Below are 19942 nucleotides of genomic sequence, written 5' to 3'. Positions count from 1 at the left end.
AACCATCCCGGGGCAGGGCCGAGCTTTGCCTGCTGGCCTGGAATGGAGGAGGAGGGGAAACGTGCGAAGCGCTGGAACAAATGGCGCTTTGATAGACACCGGCTGGCCGCTCCGAGGCGGCCGCCGAGCGCTCCGCGGGTATTAAACAAACCCCAAAATTACGAATCGCCTTCCGCGGGGCTCCGCTGCCCCCCCGAACTCGCGGTCCCCCGGAGCCGAGGGGAGGCGGTGGGAGAGGGGCAGGGGGTGCTGGTGGCTCCCAGGAGCGGAACCCCGCTGGGAAGGGGGCTTTGGGTGCTCCGATGTCCCGATATCCACGGCCGGAGAGGACGTTGGATCCGGACAAACGGACAAGCCGGACAAACGAGGCTTTGGAGCTGCCGGCTCCTTTCCTGGAGGGAAGATTTGGGGGGAAGATGGTTCGGGATCAACAGCGGCCCTAAAATCACCCCGCCTCCTCTTTGTTCGAGCCGAGAGAGATCATCCACAGCGATTTCCGAAACATCTGCCGAGCCTTTGCCTTCTTTTATTTCGCTTTTTCGTTTATTTTCTCTTTACGGCCCGCGGCGTGAACCCAGCCCGGCTCCGCTGCTTTGAACCCCAAATAAAAGATCCCAAATTCTCCGACCCCACCCGGGCACTGAAAACACCAAATTCACCCCAAAAATCTGCGTGTGGGTTGGGGGGACACCCCAAAAGCCGAACGAGCCAGCCGGGCTTGCTTCACCCTAAAGAAAAAGGGGCTGGGGGAGAGTCTGGGGTGCTGCGCTCATTTTTAGGGTCGCCCCCCGCCCCACATTTCCCATCCCCCCGGGCTCAAACCCCTCCTGGACTCCTCCCAGAATTTGGGAGACCCCAAAGCCTTCTTGGGGTCATTCCTCTGGGGAAACCTCCCCCAAACCCACCCCGGGATGAGTTTTGGGGTGAAAATCCCGAGAGGGGAGGAAGGTTTGAAAGGGATCCAGAAATCCCAAAGGAGATCGAGGATCCGGGGGGTTTGGGGTCTGTGGGGCTGGAAAAGGGAGGAGAAATGAAGGGGTTTGGGGGGTTTTGGGGTTGGAAAAGGGAGGAGGAATAAAGGGATTTTGGGGTGGGAAAAGGGAGGAGGAATAAAAGGGTTTTGGGGTTGGAAAAGAGAAGATGAATAAAGGGGTTTTGGGGGTTTTGGGGTTGGAAAAGGGAGGAGAAATAAAGGGGTTTTGCGGTTGGAAAAGAGAGGAGGAATAAAGGGGTTTTGGGGGTTTTGGGGTTGGAAAAGGGAGGAGGAATAAAGGGGTTTTGGAGGTTTTGGGGCTGGAAAAGGGAGGAGGAATAAAGGGGTTTTGGGGCTGGAAAAGGGGGGATGAATAAAGGGGTTTTGGGGTTGGAAAGGAGAGGAAGAATAAAGGGGTTTTGGGGGTTTTGGGGCTGGAAAAGGGAGGAGGAATGAAGAAAGCCCCCCCAGGCCCATCCCTTACCCCTCCTTCTCTCACGTTCACTTGGTCCCCCCAACGTGTGGAAATTTTTGGAGCTTTTACCCAAAATCCTCCTTTTTCTTTTTTTTTCTTTTTTTTTTTTTTTTTTGCCTCGTTTCTTTGCAGCTCCGGACGTTTCAAAGCCCGGGAACCGCGGTGGATTCTGAGAGAAAGAGGAGGAGGAGGAGGATGGGGATGAAGGGCGGGATTGGGGTGTGGGAGGCCGGGAATGGCCCCGGAATTCGCGTGGGCTCCGCGCTGCCTTTGTGTTGTTTTCCCATCCCTTTATCCCCTTTTTTAGTTTTTTTTATTTGGGTTTTTTTCGTTTTTTTCCCCTTAAATTAGAGGATTTTTCCCGTCCTAGAAGCAAACCCCCAAAATGCTAAAATTAAGAAATAACCACCCCGCTTTGATTGAACACAATAAATAAATGATTGAATAAATAAATAAACACCAAGCTGGAGCGAAATGAAAGCAGGATTCAGGGAATATTTCCTCTGGAATTGTTGCTTGGGAGCGATTCCTTTTGTCTCCTCTCAGGGAACACGAGGAGATTATTAAACCTCATTACAAAGCAGGGGAAAAAGGAATGATTTATGGAGGAAAACAGAAAAAAAGGAGCTTTTTTTTGGAGTGAAATCCAGAGCAAACACGTTGGTCGCTTTTATAAAGACGTTTATTCACTCTATGAAAATAATATACAATAAATAATTTGCCCTTTGCTACGAAAGGATTTGAATAAATAATCTACATCTAAAACGTAAAAAGAGGAAGGAAAATTCCCCTGATTTTTTTTTTTTTAATTTTATTTTTAAAAATTTTATTACGAAATCTAAAAGTCTCCTTCTGATTCCTGAGAAAGTCGCTGGGGAGGAGGATTTATAAATTTCATTTATTTTTGTCTCGAGGGGCTGAAATCGCCCCCGTGAGTGAGAACTACCGGCTGCTTCCTTGGAAATAAATAAGGGGGGGAAAAAAATAAATAAAACCATCAGGAAATACCTGAATTTTAGCAAAACTCGGGCGGCTCTTTCACCTTCTGGAATAAATATTGGGAGGGGGTTTGGAGCTTCCAAACGGAAGTGGGAGGAGGCGACTGGATGGGAAATGGCTTGGGGGTGATTTTGGGGGTTCCCCTTCTTTTAGGGCCGATTTGGGGGGGTTCCTCTTTTTTCAGGGCAGATTTGGGGGGGTTCCTCATCTTTTATTGCCGATTTTGAGGTGTGGGCCCCTGTTTTAGGGCAGATATTGGGGGGTTACCCTTCTTTTAGGGCAGATTTAGGGTGAGTTCTCCTTTTTTAAGCCAGACTTTGGGGGTTCCCCCTTCATTCAGGGCAGATTTTAGGGGTTACCTTTCTTTTAGGGCAGATTTAGGGTGAGTTCTCCTTCTTTTAAGCCAGATTTTTGGGGTTCCCCCTTCTTTCAGGGCAGATTTTGGGGTATGGGCCATTGTTTTAGGGCAGATTTTGGGAGTTCCCCTTCTTCTAGCACAGATTTTGGGATGGTTCCCCTTCTTTTGGAGCAGATTTTGGGGTTTCCCCTTTATTTTAGGCCAGATTTGGAGTTTCCCCCTTCTTTTAGGGTGGATTTTGGGGTGTGGGCAGTGTCTGGTGGCCCCAAAATTCCGGTTGGGATGCGAGGGAGGGGTTCCCCTTCTTCTAGCACGGGTTTTAGGACGGGTCCCCTTCTTTTGGGCCAGATTTTGGGGGGATTCCCCTTCTTCTAGGGCGGATTTGGGGTTTCACCCTTCTTTTGAGCCAGATTTGTGGTTTTCCCCTTCTTTTAGGCCAGATTTTGGGGGTTCACCATCTCTCAGGCCAGATTTTGGGGGTTCCTCTTATTTTAGACCAGATTTTGAGGAATCAGTTTCTCTTAGGGCAGATTTTGAGGGTTCCCCTTCTCTCAGGCCATATTTTGGGGGTTTTCCTTCTCTCAGGCCATATTTTGGGGGTTGTCCTTCTCTCAGGCCATATTTTGGGGGTTGTCCTTCTCTCAGGCCATATTTTGGGGGTTGTCCTTCTCTCAGGCCAGATTTTGGGGGTTCACCATCTCTCAGGCCAGATTTTGGGGATTCAGTTCCTCTCAGGCCAGATCTTGAGGGTTCACCTTCTTTTAGGCCAGATTTTGGAGGTTCCTCTTCTTTTAGGCCAGATTTTGGGGGTTCAGTTTCTCTCAGGCCAAATTTTGGGCGTTCCCCATCTCTCAGGCCAGATTTTTGGGGGGTTCCCCTTCTCTCAGGCCATTTTTTTGGGGGTTCCCCTTCTCTCAGGCCAGATTTCGGGGTGCTGGCAGTGTCTGCTCCCAGGCTGACCCTCCCCAAACCCTCGGGGCAGAGCAGGAGCGCGTCGCCCCGCTAGGGAAAATCCAAATCCTGCAGGTCCATGGTGCAGAGCGCGCTGCTGAAGAACTCCAGCTCCTCCTCGGAGAAGCGCAGGGGGCTCCCCAGAGACCCCTCAGCGGCAGGAGAAAACCCCCGGGCGAGCTCGGGGCACGTCTCGGCCGCGAACGCCCCCAGCTCGGGCGCCGCGCTCTCCTCGGTGGCGCCCAACGCGGGGCAGCTTTCGGCCTCGCCGCTTCCGTCGCGGCCGGCCGAAACGGGCTCCTCCTTGTGCTGCGTCTGCCTCTTGTGCTTCATGCGGCGGTTCTGGAACCACACCTTGACCTGGCGCTCGGTGAGCTGCAGCAGCGCCGCGATCTCCACGCGCCGCGGCCGGCACAGGTATTTGTTGAAGTGGAATTCCTTCTCCAGCTCCAGCAGCTGGGTGTTGGTGTAGGCGGTGCGGAGACGCCGGGAGCCGCCGCTCTCCGACAGCCCCGCGGCCTCTGCCGAGGGAAAAATTACAGGAGAACGTCACCAAAGAGAGGAGCTCGGCACGGCTCCGCCGGGGAAAAATGGGTTAATTCAACTTTTCCCGCTCCTCCGGAGGAGTTTTCGCTGCCTCCGGGGGGGAAAAGGGATTTTGCTCCCTGGTCTCTCCCTTTAGAGCCCTTCCCTCTCTGCCGCCCTGCAGGGAAAAAAGAATTTCTAACTTCCTTCTAAATCGCTGAAATCTAGGGAATTTCTAAATCTCTTCTAAATATCTTCTAAATTTCTTCTAAATCTCTTCTAAATCTCCTCTAAATTTCTTCTGAATTTCTTCTAAATCTCTTCTAAATCTCCTCTAAATTTCTTCTAAATCTCTTCTAAATTTCTTCTAAATCTCTTCTAAATCTCTTCTAAATCTCTTCTAAATCTCTTCTAAATTTCTTCTAAATCTCTTCTAAATTTCTCCTAAATCTCTTCTAAATTTCTTCTAAATTTCTCCTAAATCTCTTCTAAATGTCTTCTAAGGTTCTCCTAAATCTCTTCTAAATTTCTTCTAAGGTTCTTCTAAATCTCTTCTAAATTTCTTCTAAATTCATAAATTCCTTCTTTCCTGTTTTTTTGTTGTTTTGTTTTCTTGGGGGGTTTTTGGGTTTTTCTTGGATTTTTTTTACCTTTTTCCCGGTGCTTTGGTTCCATTATTCCAATTTTCCCCGGCCAATGAGCTCCGCTTTCCTGCCCTTGTCCTGCCCGATTTTACCCGAGCCGTGGAAATCCTGGAATTGTTCCTCCAGCACTTTATCCCGAGGGAAAGAAAGCGGCTGAGCAGCGAGGTGCTGCTCCGTTTTCTGGGGGTGTTTTGGGGTGTAATAATTCCATTTTGTAGGATCAGCCCCCGCTCTTTCCCCTCCCCACCCTTCTGGCACCTTCCCCACCCATTTTCCTTCCCCCCTCGGCGCTCCTTGGTGGTTTTGTTGTCTTTGCTTTTCCCTTTTTTTAATTTTTTTAAATTTTTTTTATTTTTATTTTTCCCTCCAGGCAGCTCTGGCATTGAAAGCCGAACAAGGGGAGTTGCAAACCCCCCACCCCAGGACCCCTCCCGGGCTCTCCTCGCTCGGGGCTTCTCCAGAACTTGCAGAAATTTGTATTTTTTAATTCGCGGCGGGAGGGAGGAGGCGGCGGAACCCCCCCGAGCCCGGGCTGGGGACATCGCTCCGTGAATCCCCCGATCCCGGGGGAGCCCCCCCTGGGCAGGGGGATGGGCCGGGGCTCTTTTGGGGCCAGGCGAGCGGAATTGGCCATTTCCCGACGCACCCCCCGGCCATACGAACCTGCGGGGGATCCCGCGGCGGGCACCGGCAGCGAGGAGGAGGAGGAGGAGGATGGTGGGGACGGAGCCTGGCTGGTCCTCTTGGACGATTTCTTCTCCTTCATCCAGGGGAATTGCGCTGCCCGGGGGCCGGGCTGGGCCGGGGGCCGGGCCGGGCCATGGGGGGCTCGGCTGGGGCTCCTCGGGCTCGCCCGGCTGCCGGAACAAGGGCTGAGGCTTTGGAGGACGCTTTGCTCAAAAGGAGGAGGAATTAATGTCGAGTCCTTGATTGATGAAGTTTGAAATGTCTCCAGGACAGCGGGGAGAGACGTCAGGCACTCAGCGAGCGAAGGCTGGCTATTTATAAACCCGATCTCCCTCTCAAATTCAAAATTCATGGCTTTTTCCAGGGCCCGGGGTTTAAAAAGCGGGAGGGAGGCGGGGGAGAGGGAGAAGGAGGAGGAGGAGGGGGAGAGGGAGAGAAATCGGAAGGCCTCGGGTTTTTGTTGGCGGGGATGATGACGGTCCTCGGGCTTTTTATAATTGTTATATTGCCGATAACACAGGCGGAGCGGGACCCTGCTCTGCTAAACTCGAGGCTGGGGCGAAATTGCAGCCAATTCCTCGTCACGTGGGAGGCCCTGGCCAATGGCAGGAGGGGCCTGGTGGCAAACAGAAAGCATTATTTTCTTTAATTGATTAAAAAAAAAAAAAAAAAAAAAAAGGGAGGGGGGTTAAAAAAGCGAGAGAGAGAGGAGCCCCAGAAAAGCCAGCAGCACCCCAGAATGAACATCCTGCCTGTTGTTCCCAGTCCCTTCCTGTCCTTCACCTGCCTCCTGTCCTGCCTGTCTTTCTTGTCCTTCCTGGTGTTCCCTGTCCTGCTTTCCCTGCCCATCCTGTCCGTGTCCCGTGCCCTGCCTGTCCTTCCCGGCATTCCCACTTTCCCTGCCCTTTCCTGCCCATTCCCTGCCCGTTCCAGCCCCGTTTTCTCCCATTCCCTCCTGGTTCCAGTCCCGTTCCATCCCGGTTCCATCGTTGTTCCTTCCCGGTTCCATCCCCGTTCCAGCCCCTTTCTCTGCCCATTCCTACACTTTTCCCCTGTCCATTCCCTGCCCTTGGTTGTCCCAGTTTGGGGCCGGGAGGGACTGGGAGGCTCCATTCCCGCAGGGAGCAGCCTGGAAACTTTTGTCACTTCAAGCATCTGCGTGGGTGGGGAGGGTTGGGGAATAAATCTAAAGCTCGTTCAGCAAGCGGGGGTAAAGAAAATAATTACAATAATTAAAAAAATACCCAGCGCCAACCCGGATTTCCCTGAGAGATTTGTGGATTCGCGTCCCAAAACCACCCAAAAATCTGTTTGATCTAGTCAGATCAATGGTTAAAAAGAAAATAATCTTATTTTTTTAAAACAGAAAAAGGGTTTGTGCTCCTTGCTGGCTGGTTTGAAGTGGATGTTTGGGGTTTGCCTGCAATTCCTCGGGTTTGAGGGATGGGATAAAGAGGAGGAATTTGGGATGGAAAATTCTTCCCGGCCGCTGCCAGAAGTTGTCTCTGCTTTTCGGAGCTGCAAGGGGGAAAGAAAAATGAAAATAGGGGGGATGGAAAGAGGGAAAAATGAGAAGAGGGGCAACGAAAAGAGGGGAAAGTGGAAAGGGGGGAAAAAGAAAAGTGGGGGGGTGAAAAGAGGGGGAGAAAATGAAAATGGGGGAGAAAATTAAAAGGTGGAAAAATGAAAAGGGGGGAAAATGAAAGGGGGGGAAAAGTGGGGAGATGAAAAGGGGAGGGAAGAAATGAAAATGGGGGAGAAAATTAAAAGGTGGAAAAATGAAAAGGGGGGAAAATGAAAGGGGGGGAAAAGTGGGGAGATGAAAAGGGGAGGGAAGAAATGAAAATGGGGGAGAAAATGAAAAGTTGGAAAAATGAAAAGGAGAAAATTAAAAGGGGGGAGAAAATGAAAAGGTGGAAAAATGAAGAGGAGGGAAATGAAAAGAGGGGAAAATTATAAAGGGGGGAAAAAGAAAAGTGGGGAGTGTGAAAAGAGGGGGAGAAAATGAAAATGGGTGAGAAAATGAAAAGGTGGAAAAAAGAAAAGAGGGGGGAAATGAAAAGATGAGAAAATGAGAAGAGGGGGAATGAAAAGAGAGGAAAATGAGAAGAGGAAAAGAGGAGAAAATGAAAAGAGGAGGGAAAATAAAGAGAGGAAAAAAAAAAAAAAAAAGAAGGAAAAAACCTCTTGGGAAATTTGGATTATTTTTTTTTTTTCCCCACGCATCCCACGGAGGCAAAGGGGATAAAAACCCCCCGAGTGCAGGGGAAGGCGCCGCATCCCTTTTTTTTTTTCCCGATGAATTCCCGATGAATTCCCGAGTTCCGGAGGAGCAAACCCGACCCAGCGCCGCCCGCCCCGAGCGCGCCCCGGAATTGGTTTTTTTTTTTCCCTTTTTCCCTGATTTTAACCATTTCCTGGGAATCCCTGGCCCAACATGGCGCCGGAAAAATCCGGGAATGGGAGCGGGGAAACAGAAATGATCCCAACCCAGCCAGCGATGATTGAATCATTTTATTATTAAAAAGAAAATTTAAATTTTGGTTTTAAATTAAAAATATTTCACGGGCCGGGATGGGAAATTTTCCCTTGAGGCCTCGATGCTCCAGATCCCGTTATTATTTATGATTATTTTTAATTACAGTTTTAATTTTTAAGCTGAGACTTGGTTTGGATCGGAGCTCGGTGTCGTTTCTCACGTGAGGTTTTCTCCACCAGAATTTTTATTTAATCCCCCGGGGGTTTGTCCCGTGCACACAGGTGGATGAAACGAGGAAAAGGTGAAATAAATGAAATGTAGGAATGCGATGTAGGAAATGCGGTGTAGGAAATGCCGGGTGTTGGGCGTGAAATATAAAATGTGGAGAATAAAATATGTAAGAAATACGAAGCCGTGCTATGTAAAATAGAGGATGTAGGCTATAAAATATGTCATATATAATATATCACGTATTTAACACTTCACACGTGCCTGCTGCTCTCTGTGGAGGGAGCTGCGGCCACACATAACATATATTTTATATAATATATTATATATATAAATGTATAAACTAGATAAAACACAAAAATATAAACTATATTAAAATATATTAAAATTATAAATTATCCGGGAATGGGAGCGGGGAAACAGAAATGATCCCAACCCAGCCAGCGATGATTGAATCATTTTATTATTAAAAAGAAATTTTAAATTTTGGTTTTAAATTAAAAATATTTCACGGGCCGGGATGGGAAATTTTCCCTTGAGGCCTCGATGCTCCAGATCCCGTTATTATTTATGATTATTTTTAATTACAGTTTTAATTTTTAAGCTGAGACTTGGTTTGGATCGGAGCTCGGTGTCGTTTCTCACGTGAGGTTTTCTCCACCAGAATTTTTATTTAATCCCCCGGGGGTTTGTCCCGTGCACACAGGTGGATGAAACGAGGAAAAGGTGAAATAAATGAAATGTAGGAATGCGATGTAGGAAATGCGGTGTAGGAAATGCCGGGTGTTGGGCGTGAAATATAAAATGTGGAGAATAAAATATGTAAGAAATACGAAGCCGTGCTATGTAAAATAGAGGATGTAGGCTATAAAATATGTCATATATAATATATCACATATTTAACACTTCACACGTGCCTGCTGCTCTCTGTGGAGGGAGCTGCGGCCACACATAATATATATTTTATATAATATATTATATATAAATGTATAAACCACATTAAACACAAAAATATAAACTATATTAAAATATATTAAAATATATAAATTACAAAACACGAACCCCACGCTCTGCCTTACACCCCAACCCCCTTCCTTTTTATTTTTTTTATTTTTTCCCCTTTTTTTGGGTACCTTTCCCAGCTTTTCCACCTTTTCTCACGTCTGCAGTGAAAATCCAAAATCCTCCTTTCCTTCCCCCCTTCCTCCTCCTCCTCCTCCTCCTCCCCCGCTCCTTTCCAGCCTTCCCAGCGCCATAAAACTTTTATTGCCCCTCGCAGTTTTAACGGGAGTTTTCTCAGGGCTTTGGAGCATAGTGCACACAGGTGGATGAAACGAGGAAAAGGTGAAATAAATGAAATGTAGGAATGCGATGTAGGAAATGCGGTGTAGGAAATGCCGGGTGTTGGGAGTGGAATATAAAATGTGGAGAATAAAATATGTAAGAAATACGAAGCCGTGCTATGTAAAATAGAGGATGTAGGCTATAAAATATGTCATATATAATATATCACGTATTTAACACTTCACACGTGCCTGCTGCTCTCTGTGGAGGGAGCTGCGGCCACACATAACATATATTTTATATAATATATTATATATATAAATGTATAAACTAGATAAAACACAAAAATATAAACTATATTAAAATATATTAAAATTATAAATTACAAAACACAAACCCCACACGCTGCCTCTACACCTCAACCCCCTTCCTTTTTATTTTTTTTTAATTTTTTCCCCTTTTTTTGGGTACCTTTCCCAGCTTTTCCACCTTTTCTCACGTCTGCAGTGAAAATCCAAAATCCTCCTTTCCTTCCCCCCTTCCTCCTCCTCCTCCTCCTCCTCCCCCGCTCCTTTCCAGCCTTCCCAGCGCCATAAAACTTTTATTGCCCCTCGCAGTTTTAACGGGAGTTTTCTCAGGGCTTTGGAGCATAAAAAGCGAATTATTCACGGCGTTCTCCGCCCTGGCCCAGGTTTGTTCTCCCCTTTCACTTTCGCCTTTTCTGGGGGCTTTTTTCCCTCTTTTAACCCAAATTTGGGGTGCGCGGGGAGGCGCGGCTGGGCGCCGCACGCTCCTGTTTCGGAAACAATTCCGTTGTTTCGGCCAGAACTCAATCGTTCTCGCCAGAATTTAATTATTTAATATTCAATTAATTGCCCTAGAAATTATGGGTTTCATTCCTCGTCGCTTCCCAAGGCCCCGCGTGGAAACACGGAGCCATTTTTCCCTTTTTCTCCTCTCTTTTATTTTTCCCTCTCCTTGTTTTTATTTCTCATTTCTCGTGATTAATCCTTTTCCCTTTGTTTTCCTTCCCTCTCCAATGGCAGCCCTGCCCCGGCTCCACGTGATCCCTCTTTGTGGGCCCGAATTCCCAGGATTTCACCCCAAAGCGGGCTCCGCTCTCCATCCCTCTCCTTCCTCCCCACCTCAACAATTTCATTTTTTTTTTTTTCCCCCTCTCCCCCTTCAAATCCTTTTCCCCCTCCAAACCCGAGGGACGGGAGGGACGAGATAAAACGGAGAACAGAAAAGTTTATTCAGGAATTGTTGAGCAGACAAGCCTCGAAGGGAGGAAAGAAAAGAACTACTGGAAGAACAAAGGAAGAGCTCCGGCGAGGAGGGGAGGGAGGGGAGGGAGCCGCGATGAAATTCTTCTAATTCAGGACTAAACAATTACAGTCTGCTTCTGCTCTCATGCCTCCAGTAGAACTAATTACATTATTCATAAAACTACTGCTTCTCCCTAAATTACCATAACTAAAAGGAGCTCGTGGTACAGTGACAAGGGGAACACAAGGTTCTTTTTTTAATTTTTTTTTTTTAGTTTTTTTCTGTTTTTTTTTTTTTTTTTTTTTTTTTTTGGAAGGAAATACTAAAAAAGTACCGTTTGATTCTTATTTTTGTCGTGGTTTTTTTTTGTTTCGTTGCTTTTCCCTCATATAAATACATGGTCTTGGGGGGGGGGGGATAAATAATAAAAAAAAAGAAAAGAAAAAAAAAAAATTCAACTGGCTATAACCAATAAATATATAAGAATGTTCACCAGAACACACACCTAACTGAAGGGCGCCTCGACGGAGCTGAGAGCCCTTCAAAGTCGCTTTTATTTATTATTATTATTATTATTAATTTTTTTAATACCCATTATATGTAAACTCTAAGTGCAACAAAGATGTCCAGGCAGGAAAGCGTCAGCAGATCCCAGGATCCCTCGGCTTCTGCTTCCGTGGGAGGACATTCCCTCTGCTCAAATATACCCTGTTTTCACGTCAGCTCAAAGGAGAGGAGGAAAGAAGCTCAGGATTTCCCCAAATTGCTTTTTTTTTTCTGCTCATCAACCCTAAAAAACACCCCATCCCCCAAAAAAAAGAAACCCTCCCCAAATGGAGAAATTGAGATTTCGCCTCAGCAGAGGCGAAGGAAGGGAAATGTTCAGACCTGGGAGCTCTTTCTTCCTCTCTTTGGAATTTTGGGTGGGGGGGAAAAAAGGGGGATTTAGGCGTTGCCAACAATTTCCTCAACCCTTTGCGGGGTTAGACCTCTCTCATCCCGAATTTTTAAAAACATTTTTTTGTGTTGTTGTTTTGGAGGGGGGGAGCAGGGCCTGGAGGGACGGGCGTGGCTCCCGGGCCTTGGCGGGTGTGGGGATTTGCAGGTTTGGGGGATTCGGTGGGGAGTTACACTGTGGGAAATGGGATTGTTCCTTTTTCCAGCTGGAATTTGGGTTTTTCCCGTGGGAAATTGGGTTTTTCCTGTGGGAAATCGGGTTTTTCCCGTGGGAAATCGGGTTTTTCCCGTGGGAAATCGGGTTTTTCCCTTTTCCGCTGGGGAGGAACGCACAGGTGGATCGGGAGAAGGACTCGGAGGACGGGGGAGATTCCTGGTGGATCTCTTTGGGGGTTTTTTGGACACAGAGACCCCAAAACTTGACTGGCGGACTCTTCTCCTTCCCGACATCCGGGAATTATCGGTGACGACCCGGACGTGGCTTGGAAACGATGGATTTGGCCACTCAAACCCTGCAGAATTCCCACAAAACCACCCCAAGCCCGTTTCAGAAGAACTTGCGTCAAAACCCACGAGGTTCCTCCCCTCCAAAGCCACCAAAACCTCTTGGATTTTGTGCTCGTAACAAAACCCCAAAACCCCGAGCGTGAAGACCCCGCCAAAACCAACGAGGCCGGAAAAAAAAAACCCCAACACAAACATCCCTGAAACCCAAACCACCCTTTTTCTCCCCAAAACAGCTTCCCCTCTCACAGGTGGGTGAGCTTGGGCGCCTCTTGGATTCTGCCCTGAGAAGTCGCGTGGTGCGACGAGAGCTCCGCGTACGCGGCGTGGCTCTCGCACGGTCCGTGGGGCTGGCCCGGGGGGACCCCTCCGTAGTCCACGCCGGCGGCCTGGTGGTGGGCCAGGTGGTTGAGGCCGTAAAGGGCCGGGCCCGAGGCGGGCAGAGAATCCACAAAGTTCCCTCCGACGTACGCGGGGCTGCCCTGCATGCCGGCCGTCCCGTAGGCCACGCCGTTGGCCTGCAGGACGTGCGGCTCGTACTCGGCCGCGGCGGCGGCCCCGGCGTATTTCTGCTGGCTCGGGCAACCCTTCAGGGGCGCTTGGTAGCCGGGGGCGGCCACGGCGTAGGCGTTTTGGTGGGGTTTGCTGAAGGAAGGCGGCGACGGCGCCTCGTAGGCGCCGCTCATGGGGTGCAAGGCGTTGAGGAACCCCGCCGAGGCCTGCATGGGCTGCGGGGGGCTGCCCGCGGGGGAAGGCCCTCCGGAGGAAGAGCCGCCCATGCCTTTGGATTTCTGATCCTTTTTGTACTTCATCCTCCTGTTCTGGAACCAGATCTTGATCTGGCGCTCGCTGAGGTTCAGCAGGTTGGCCATCTCCACGCGCCGCGGCCGGCACAGGTAGCGGTTGAAGTGGAATTCCTTCTCCAGCTCCACCAGCTGGGCGCTGGTGTAGGCCGTGCGCGCCCTCTTGGAGGCCGAGGAGCCCGGGGGGCTTTTCTCGCCGCCGCCGCCTCCGCCTCCGCCGCCGCAGGTTTCTGTCGGGCCCCCGGAATGAAATAAAAGAGAATTACTTAGGCGCAGAAATTGAATGCGTCGCTTCTTAATAAATCCTCCCCTCGCCCCTCCGCGTCGGCCTGCACTCCATAATCGTGTCATTTATTAAGAGTCCTGTTCTCCAAAGCTGCCCCTGCTTTATGAAAATTTGATCATGTCATGTAGGAGAGGATTCCAGGGCCCGTTATTGAGGAGGGGATTATTTCCAGCGGATAATTTTCCGGAAAATGACGTTTGGCAGGGCGGCCGCGGGGCCAGTTAAGGTGGGGTGGGGAGGGGGCGGTTGCACACAGGTGTGACACCAAGGTTTGCCTTTGACCCAACCTCGGCCACAGGTAAAATCCATAAATTGCGTTAATGGGGGATAAATCGCGCACCACGAGGTTTGTGTGAAAGAATTTGTCAAAACTGTGGTGAATCCAAACTGAATTTTTGGGTTTTATCTGAATTCATCTGAATTGTGGCAAATCCGAGCCAAAGTTTTGGTTTTTATCTGAATTTATCTGTGAATTTTTGGGTTTTGGCTGAATTTATCTGAATTGTGGCAAATCCAAACCGAATTGTTGGTTTTTATCTGAATTCATCTGAATTGTGGCAAATCCGAGCCAAAGTTTTGGTTTTTATCTGAATTTATCTGTGAATTTTTGGGTTTTGGCTGAATTTATCTGAATTGTGGCAAATCCAAACCGAATTGTTGGTTTTTATCTGAATTTATCTGAATCTTTGGTGGGACACACGGAGAAGTTGGATGTGGCACCCCACCTGCTCTCTCTGAGCGCCGGGAAGGCACCAAACAGAATTTTAGCGGCGAGTTGAGCAGTTGGGAGAACATTTTCCCCAAATTTTTGTCCACCAGCCGGGCCTGGGCTGGGCCCAGCACCCGTGGTCGTGTTTGAAATAAATCCATAAATAAATAAACCAGAGGTGGGTGGGCAGTGCCCGGGGCCAGGACCCTCCCTGGGGTCTCATCCCTGCAGAGGAGAAGGGAAATGGTCACACCTGTCAGCTCTTCCTTCCTCCCTCGGGGATTCTGGGCTGGAAACCGGAAATTTGGGTCTTCCCTAAACCAATTTCTCCAACCTTTTGGTATTATTAGACCTCTTTTTGGAATTCTGGGCTGGAAACCGGGAATTTGGGTCTTCCCCAAACTGATTCATCCAACCCTTTGGAATTCTTAGACCTCTTTTTGGAATTCTGGGCAAGAAAAGCAGAATTTGGGCCTTCCCCAAACTGATTCCTCCAACCCTTTATGATTCTTAGACCTCTTTTTGGAATTCTGGGCTGGAAAATGGGAATTTGGGCCTTTCCTAAACCGATTTCTCCAACCTTTTGGGATTTTTAGACCTCTTTTTGGAATTCTGGGCTGGAAAATCAGAATTTGGGCCTTCCCAAAACTGATTCCTCCAACCCTTCATGATTCTTAGATCTCTTTTTGGAATTCTGGGCTGGAAAACGGGAATTTGGGTCTTCCCTAAACAGATTCCTCCAACCCTTCATGATTCTTAGACCTGTTTTTGGAATTCTGGGCAAGAAAAACAGAATTTAGGGCTTCTCCAAACGGATTCCTCCAACCCTTCATGATTCTTAGACCTGTTTTTGGAATTTTGGGCAAGAAAAACAGAATTTGGGCCTTCCCCAAACGGATTCCTCCAACCCTTCATGATTCTTAGACTTCTTTTTGGAATTCTGGGCTGGAAAAGCAAGATTTGGGCCTTCCCCAAACTGATTCCTCCAACCCTTCATGATTCTTTGACCTCTCTTTGGAATTCTGGGCTGGAAAACAGGAATTTGGGCCTTTCCTAAACAGATTTCTCCAACCCTTTGAGATTCTTAGACCTCTTTTTGGAATTCTGGGCTGGAAAACAGGAATTTGGGCCTTTCCTAAACAGATTTCTCCAACCCTTCATGATTCTTACACATCTCTTTGGAATTCTGGGCCAGAAAACGGGAATTTGGGCCTTCCCTAAACTGATTCCTCCAACCCTTCATGATTCTTAGACCTCTTTTTGGAATTCTGGGCTGGAAAACAGGAATTTGGGCCTTTCCTAAACAGATTTCTCCAACCCTTTGAGATTCTTAGACCTCTTTTTGGAATTCTGGGCAAGAAAAACAGAATTTAGGATTCCTAAACGGAAAATTTGGGCCTTCCCTAAAGGGATTCCTCCAACCCTTTGAGATTCTTAGACCTCTTTTTGGAATTCTGGGCTGGAAAACAGGAATTTGGGCCTTCCCTAAAGGGATTCCTCCAACCCTTTGAGATTCTTAGACCTGTTTTTGGAATTCTGGTCCGGAAAACAGGAATTTGGGCCTTCCCTAAAGGGATTCCTGCAACCCTTGGCCGCTCTTACACCTCTCGCACCAATTTCTCTTTTTGCTTTTTAACCTTGTTATTTCATCGCGGGCGAGGCCGGAGCGCGTCACCGAGGCCTGCCCATCTACCTGCGCCGGGCGAGCCGTTCTTCTGCTTGGAATTCTGCCTCGACTCCTTCATCCAGGGGAAGATCTGCTTGGAGATGCCGGCGCCGGCCCCCGCACTGCCTTTGCCGGGGTTGTTTTTCCCGCCACCGGCCCGGCCGCTGCCGCCGTCGGCGTCGGCGGCGTCGGGCGACGCCGGCGTCTCCCCGGGCCGCATGCAGCTCCCGTTGAGCTCTTTATTTTTGCCGTGGGACTGCAGGGAGCACGAGGACCTCTGGAAGTCGTTCTCCACGTGGGAAGAGGCCTGGAAAGGCGGCTGGGCGCCCTCGTAGCCGAATCCATTGGCGGCGGCGGCGCTGCCGTAGGAGTAACCCCCGAAGAGCGTGGAGCTGTCGTAGTACGAGGCCTTCTGCATCTTCCGCGAGCGTTTTTGTGCCTACCAGGGTCTTGACACCCCTATGGCAGAACATTGGCACCCCGAGGCCACGTGACGGCCCCTCTCCAGCTGTCTGGTGGGAGCTGACCTGAAAGGTTAGGAGAAAAAACACAATAATAGTGCCAGGAATCCATCTTGGGGCCTGAAAGGCTCCTGACATGAATAGGGTCCCGCCGAACGGGGTGGGGGGAACAGATGCTGCCAGCAGATTTCACCCTGCCCTGGCTCGGCAAATTTTGATTTTTTGGGGAGTTTTGGGGGTGGCAGGGCTTTTTTTTTTTTTTTTTTTCCCCCCCAGCTCGTTTCGCTCTGCGGCTTCGCGCCTCTGTACGTTGATTTATTGTGGATTTATCCCCCTGAAACACCGCCGGGGGTGTGAGTCACTCACACGTTTGCACACCCAGATCAACCCCAAATTAGCACAAACACGAGAGCACAGAACCGAGAATCGCCGGCCAAAACCATCAAAACCACCAAAGTCCTGCAATTTCTACTGAAATCACACACGGAGCAGCCCCAAAAACCTCCCACCGGCACAAATTCAAAGTTTATCCCCGGGGCTTGTTTGCTTTTGAGCTGCAAACAGCGAAAATCCGTGTTTTCCCCCAGGTAACAGCGAAAATCCGTGTTTTTCCCCAGGTAACAGCAAAAATCCGTGTTTTTCCCCAGGTAACATCGAAAATCCGTGTTTTTTCCCCAGGTAACGCTGTCCTGGCACACTTGGCTCCCTTTTTTGTTTACACAGGAACTCCCAGCGCCTCTGGAATTCAGGGCAAAGATTCCCAGCAGGTCGGAGCAGCGGCAGGAATTCAAAATGCGATTTCTCCCCCCGGCCTGCTCTGGGTCTCTCTCCCGTCTCTGACAGGTTGAATTTAGAAAATAAATCCTGTTTTTTCTTTTTTTTTGTTTTTTTCCCGGCACGGTTTTGTGTCTCTCATCCCGAGTCCAGAGCTGGGGAGGCGCTGATCCCGAACGCGCTGGGGTTTAATCGCTGTTGTTATTTTATTTTTAATTTTTTTTTTCCCTCTCTTTCTCGTGGAAAACAAACACTTCACGAGGCCATTTGCTCCTCACTTTGCACCCCTTGGATTTTCCAGCTTTCCTCCCTCCCTCAAGCCAAGCTCCAAAAGTCTAAAAAAAAACCCCAGTCCAAAGCTTAAAATCACAAATTTAAACCTTTTTTTTCTCCCTCCCCTGTCTCTATCTCTGCCATTTTTCTGATTTTTCTCCATCTCTTTCTTTTCTCTCTCGCTTTTCTGCCAGCACAAACTTTCTCCTCCATTAAAACAGAGTAGAAATACCCCGAAAAAAAGGTGAAAACGACTCGGAAATAGCCGGCAGAGGGATTTTTAGAAAGGCAGAATGTCCTCTCTGCAGCCCGAGGAGCCACGGAGCATTTGTTTGGGGATTGATATCCTTTGTATATTTAATCCTATCTCCTGTATATTCAATTTTATCTGGGCCTCTTTCATCCTGGAAAACAAAACAAAACAAACCCCGCCGAGATAAAGCCCAGCGCGATATTTTTAAGTGCCGGGGGTTTAACAGAAGCCCCAGCTCGACAATAAATAACATTTTTTTTTTAATCTCTCTCTCCTTTTCCTGGCTGCTGTTTTTATGTCACGTCACACCAAAGCTCCGTTTGCTTCGCCCCATCCTCGCAGCGTCCACGAAGGGACGGCTCGGCTTTTTTTTTTTTTAATTTATTTATTTATTTTTTTACCCTGATTAAATCCTTCCCGCATTCCCAAATCCGCATCGGATCTTCCTCGGAGATGCGTTATTGTCTGCGCCGAGGGCAGATCCTCGCTGCGAGTTATTCTCCTCCTCCTCCTCCTCCTCCTCCCTGGCCATGATAAATTTGTCTTATTAAAAAAGTAGCCTCCGCTCCCCGAGCCGTGAATTAATTAATTAACAAACAGCAGCGCCTTTATTATGAATAGGTTTGCTGGAAATATCTGCGAGGGGGCTGAGGTGGGAATTTCTCCAAGGCCTTTCTGTCTGGTTAAAGATTTATTTAAAAATAAAAAAAAAAACCAAAAACCCAAAAGCAGCGAAACAAACCCAAACCAGGACCTTGTGAGGCTCGGCCAAAGTAGCTAAAAATAACGGCGATTATTCTTTTTTTTTTTTTTTGGGTTCTTGTTGTTTTAAACGTCCATAAAATAAATTTACAACCCCCTCCGCCTCGCTCGTGGCTCCGCTTTGTACCTCATCTCTCAGCGCCTCACAAATGCCGCTCATTTATCTTCGCCCGGGACGGCCGCAATCCTAATTATTTACTCCAAGGAATTGCTTAGGAAAAGGGGAAAAAAAAAGAAAAAAAAAAAAAAAAAAAAGGGAAAAAAAAAGGCCCGGGCAGAATAATAAATATTCGATGATCTCCTGCTCCAATTAAAGGCGGGCGGGAGCTGCTCCAGCCCGCTCCGAGTTTCACTCCGGCAGCGATTCCCCAAAAACTCTTTGCCTGCAACTTCGGAGGGCGAAGATTTGGGGCCATTTAAATTTAAAAAAAAAAAAAAAAAAATTAAAAAAAATCAGAATAAATGAAGGATCGGCAGGGGGGAAAAGGTGAGGCAGGGGGAAAAGGGGTGCGGGGAGGGATGAGGATGCTCGGGGGGGAGAAAATAGAAATGGGGAAATGCAGAAATCAGAGAAGGGGAGAGGAGGGAGCCGGGGCCGGAGGGTTCTGCTGGAAAAGCGGCCCCTCCATGTTGGAAAAATCCCAATTTCCCCAGGCCGGAGGAAAAGCAGCGCCTTTCCCCTCCCCCGCCCGCGGCGGCTCCATCTCCCCGAGCGCCAAGCCGGGCTCAGCCCCGCCGTTAATTCCGGTTTTTATTAATCCCAAATATTGCAACCGTGCCCCGCAACAATGGGGCGGGAGCCGGGGACGAGCCCCGGAGCCCCGCGAAGGGAAAAACAACGAAACATTGCCCAAATTTCCCTTCCTCCCTGCCCCCCCCCAGCCCAAAGCGACAACTCCCCCCGGCTGGAAAAACGCGCGGAGAGGAGGGGGGGGGGAAATAAAAAAAATAAATAATTAAAAAATTAAAAAATTAAAAAACGCGGCTAGAGGCGGACAAAAAAAATAATTAAAAAATTAAAAAAGAACGCGGCGAGAGGCGGAAAAAAAATAATTAAAAAATTAAAAAAGAACGCGGCGAGAGGCGGAAAAAAAATAATTAAAAAATTAAAAAAGAACGCGGCGAGAGGCGGAAAAAAAATAATTAAAAAATTAAAAAAGAACGCGGCGAGAGGCGGAAAAAAAATAATTAAAAAATTTAAAAGGAACGCGGGGGGGGAAAAAAATTAAATAAATAAGAAAAAAAAAAAAAAAGGGGGGGGGGGGGGCGGAATTAAAAAAACCAACAACCCAGGCGGTGGGTGAGGGCTGCAAAAGAGGCTCTGCGTGGAAGGAAGCTTAAAGCTTGTGAACTCTTCTTGAACCGAGCTGGGAGTCATATGGTCATAAATCATCGGGACATATTCTCCGCCATTCACCGAGCCATCGCCTAGTTGAGTCCGGCTTACCTTAGTCTCTGACGAGCCAAGCACAGGCAGACATAATATATTTTCACATCCAGCATCCACGCAATCAATAAGCGAGGAGTGACCCCCCCTCCCTCGCGCTTCCCCTCCCGGTACTCCCCGCTTTTTTTTTTTTTTTTTTTTTTTTTTGTTTTTTTTTTTTTTTTTTTTGGTTTTT

General features: G+C 48.4%; 2 protein-coding genes across 8 annotated transcripts in view; both read right to left on the bottom strand.

Moving 5' to 3' along the window:
* Nucleotides 1–3806: 3806 nt before the first annotated feature.
* Nucleotides 3807–6233, bottom strand: HOXB2 (homeobox B2). The gene is made up of 2 exons (XM_041402352.1): nt 5589–6233; nt 3807–4277 (listed from the first exon to the last, which is right to left on the bottom strand). The coding sequence occupies exons 1-2, from the start codon at nt 5962–5964 to the stop codon at nt 3808–3810; spliced, it is 846 nt and encodes a 281-aa protein (XP_041258286.1). The 5' UTR covers nt 5965–6233; the 3' UTR covers nt 3807.
* Nucleotides 6234–10844: 4611 nt separating this feature from the next.
* The window catches only part of HOXB3 (homeobox B3), an 80789-nt gene continuing 71691 nt past the window's right edge, over nt 10845–19942 (bottom strand). For 5 of the 7 annotated variants that reach the window (XM_041402301.1, XM_041402302.1, XM_041402300.1 and 2 more), the window contains 2 exons: nt 15825–16324; nt 10845–13366 (listed from right to left, as the gene is read on the bottom strand). In XM_041402301.1, coding sequence (XP_041258235.1) covers nt 12579–13366; nt 15825–16215 — 1179 coding nt within the window. In that variant the 5' untranslated portion in view covers nt 16216–16324 and the 3' untranslated portion in view covers nt 10845–12578. Of the gene's footprint in view, nt 13367–15824; nt 16325–17959; nt 18751–19767; nt 19851–19942 lie in introns of those variants that run through there. The other 2 variants (XM_041402307.1, XM_041402306.1) reach the window with 2 other exon arrangements.

This window comes from Onychostruthus taczanowskii, unplaced genomic scaffold (genome assembly GCF_017590055.1).
Source record: "Onychostruthus taczanowskii isolate IOZ18803 unplaced genomic scaffold, ASM1759005v1 scaffold197, whole genome shotgun sequence".
NCBI classification, from domain to species: domain Eukaryota; kingdom Metazoa; phylum Chordata; class Aves; order Passeriformes; family Passeridae; genus Onychostruthus; species Onychostruthus taczanowskii.
This window is presented reverse-complemented; position numbering and strand designations above follow the sequence as displayed.

What these genes read in the sequence shown, in the direction of transcription:
- HOXB2 (XM_041402352.1), bottom strand. Translation starts at nt 5,964, where the DNA reads ATGAATTTTGAATTTGAGAGGGAGATCGGGTTTATAAATAGCCAGCCT. An exon ending in CGCCGCGGGATCCCCCGCAG is followed by an intron (nt 4,278 to 5,588) that starts GTTCGTATGGCC and finishes TTCCCTCGGCAG; the next exon opens with AGGCCGCGGGGCTGTCGGAG.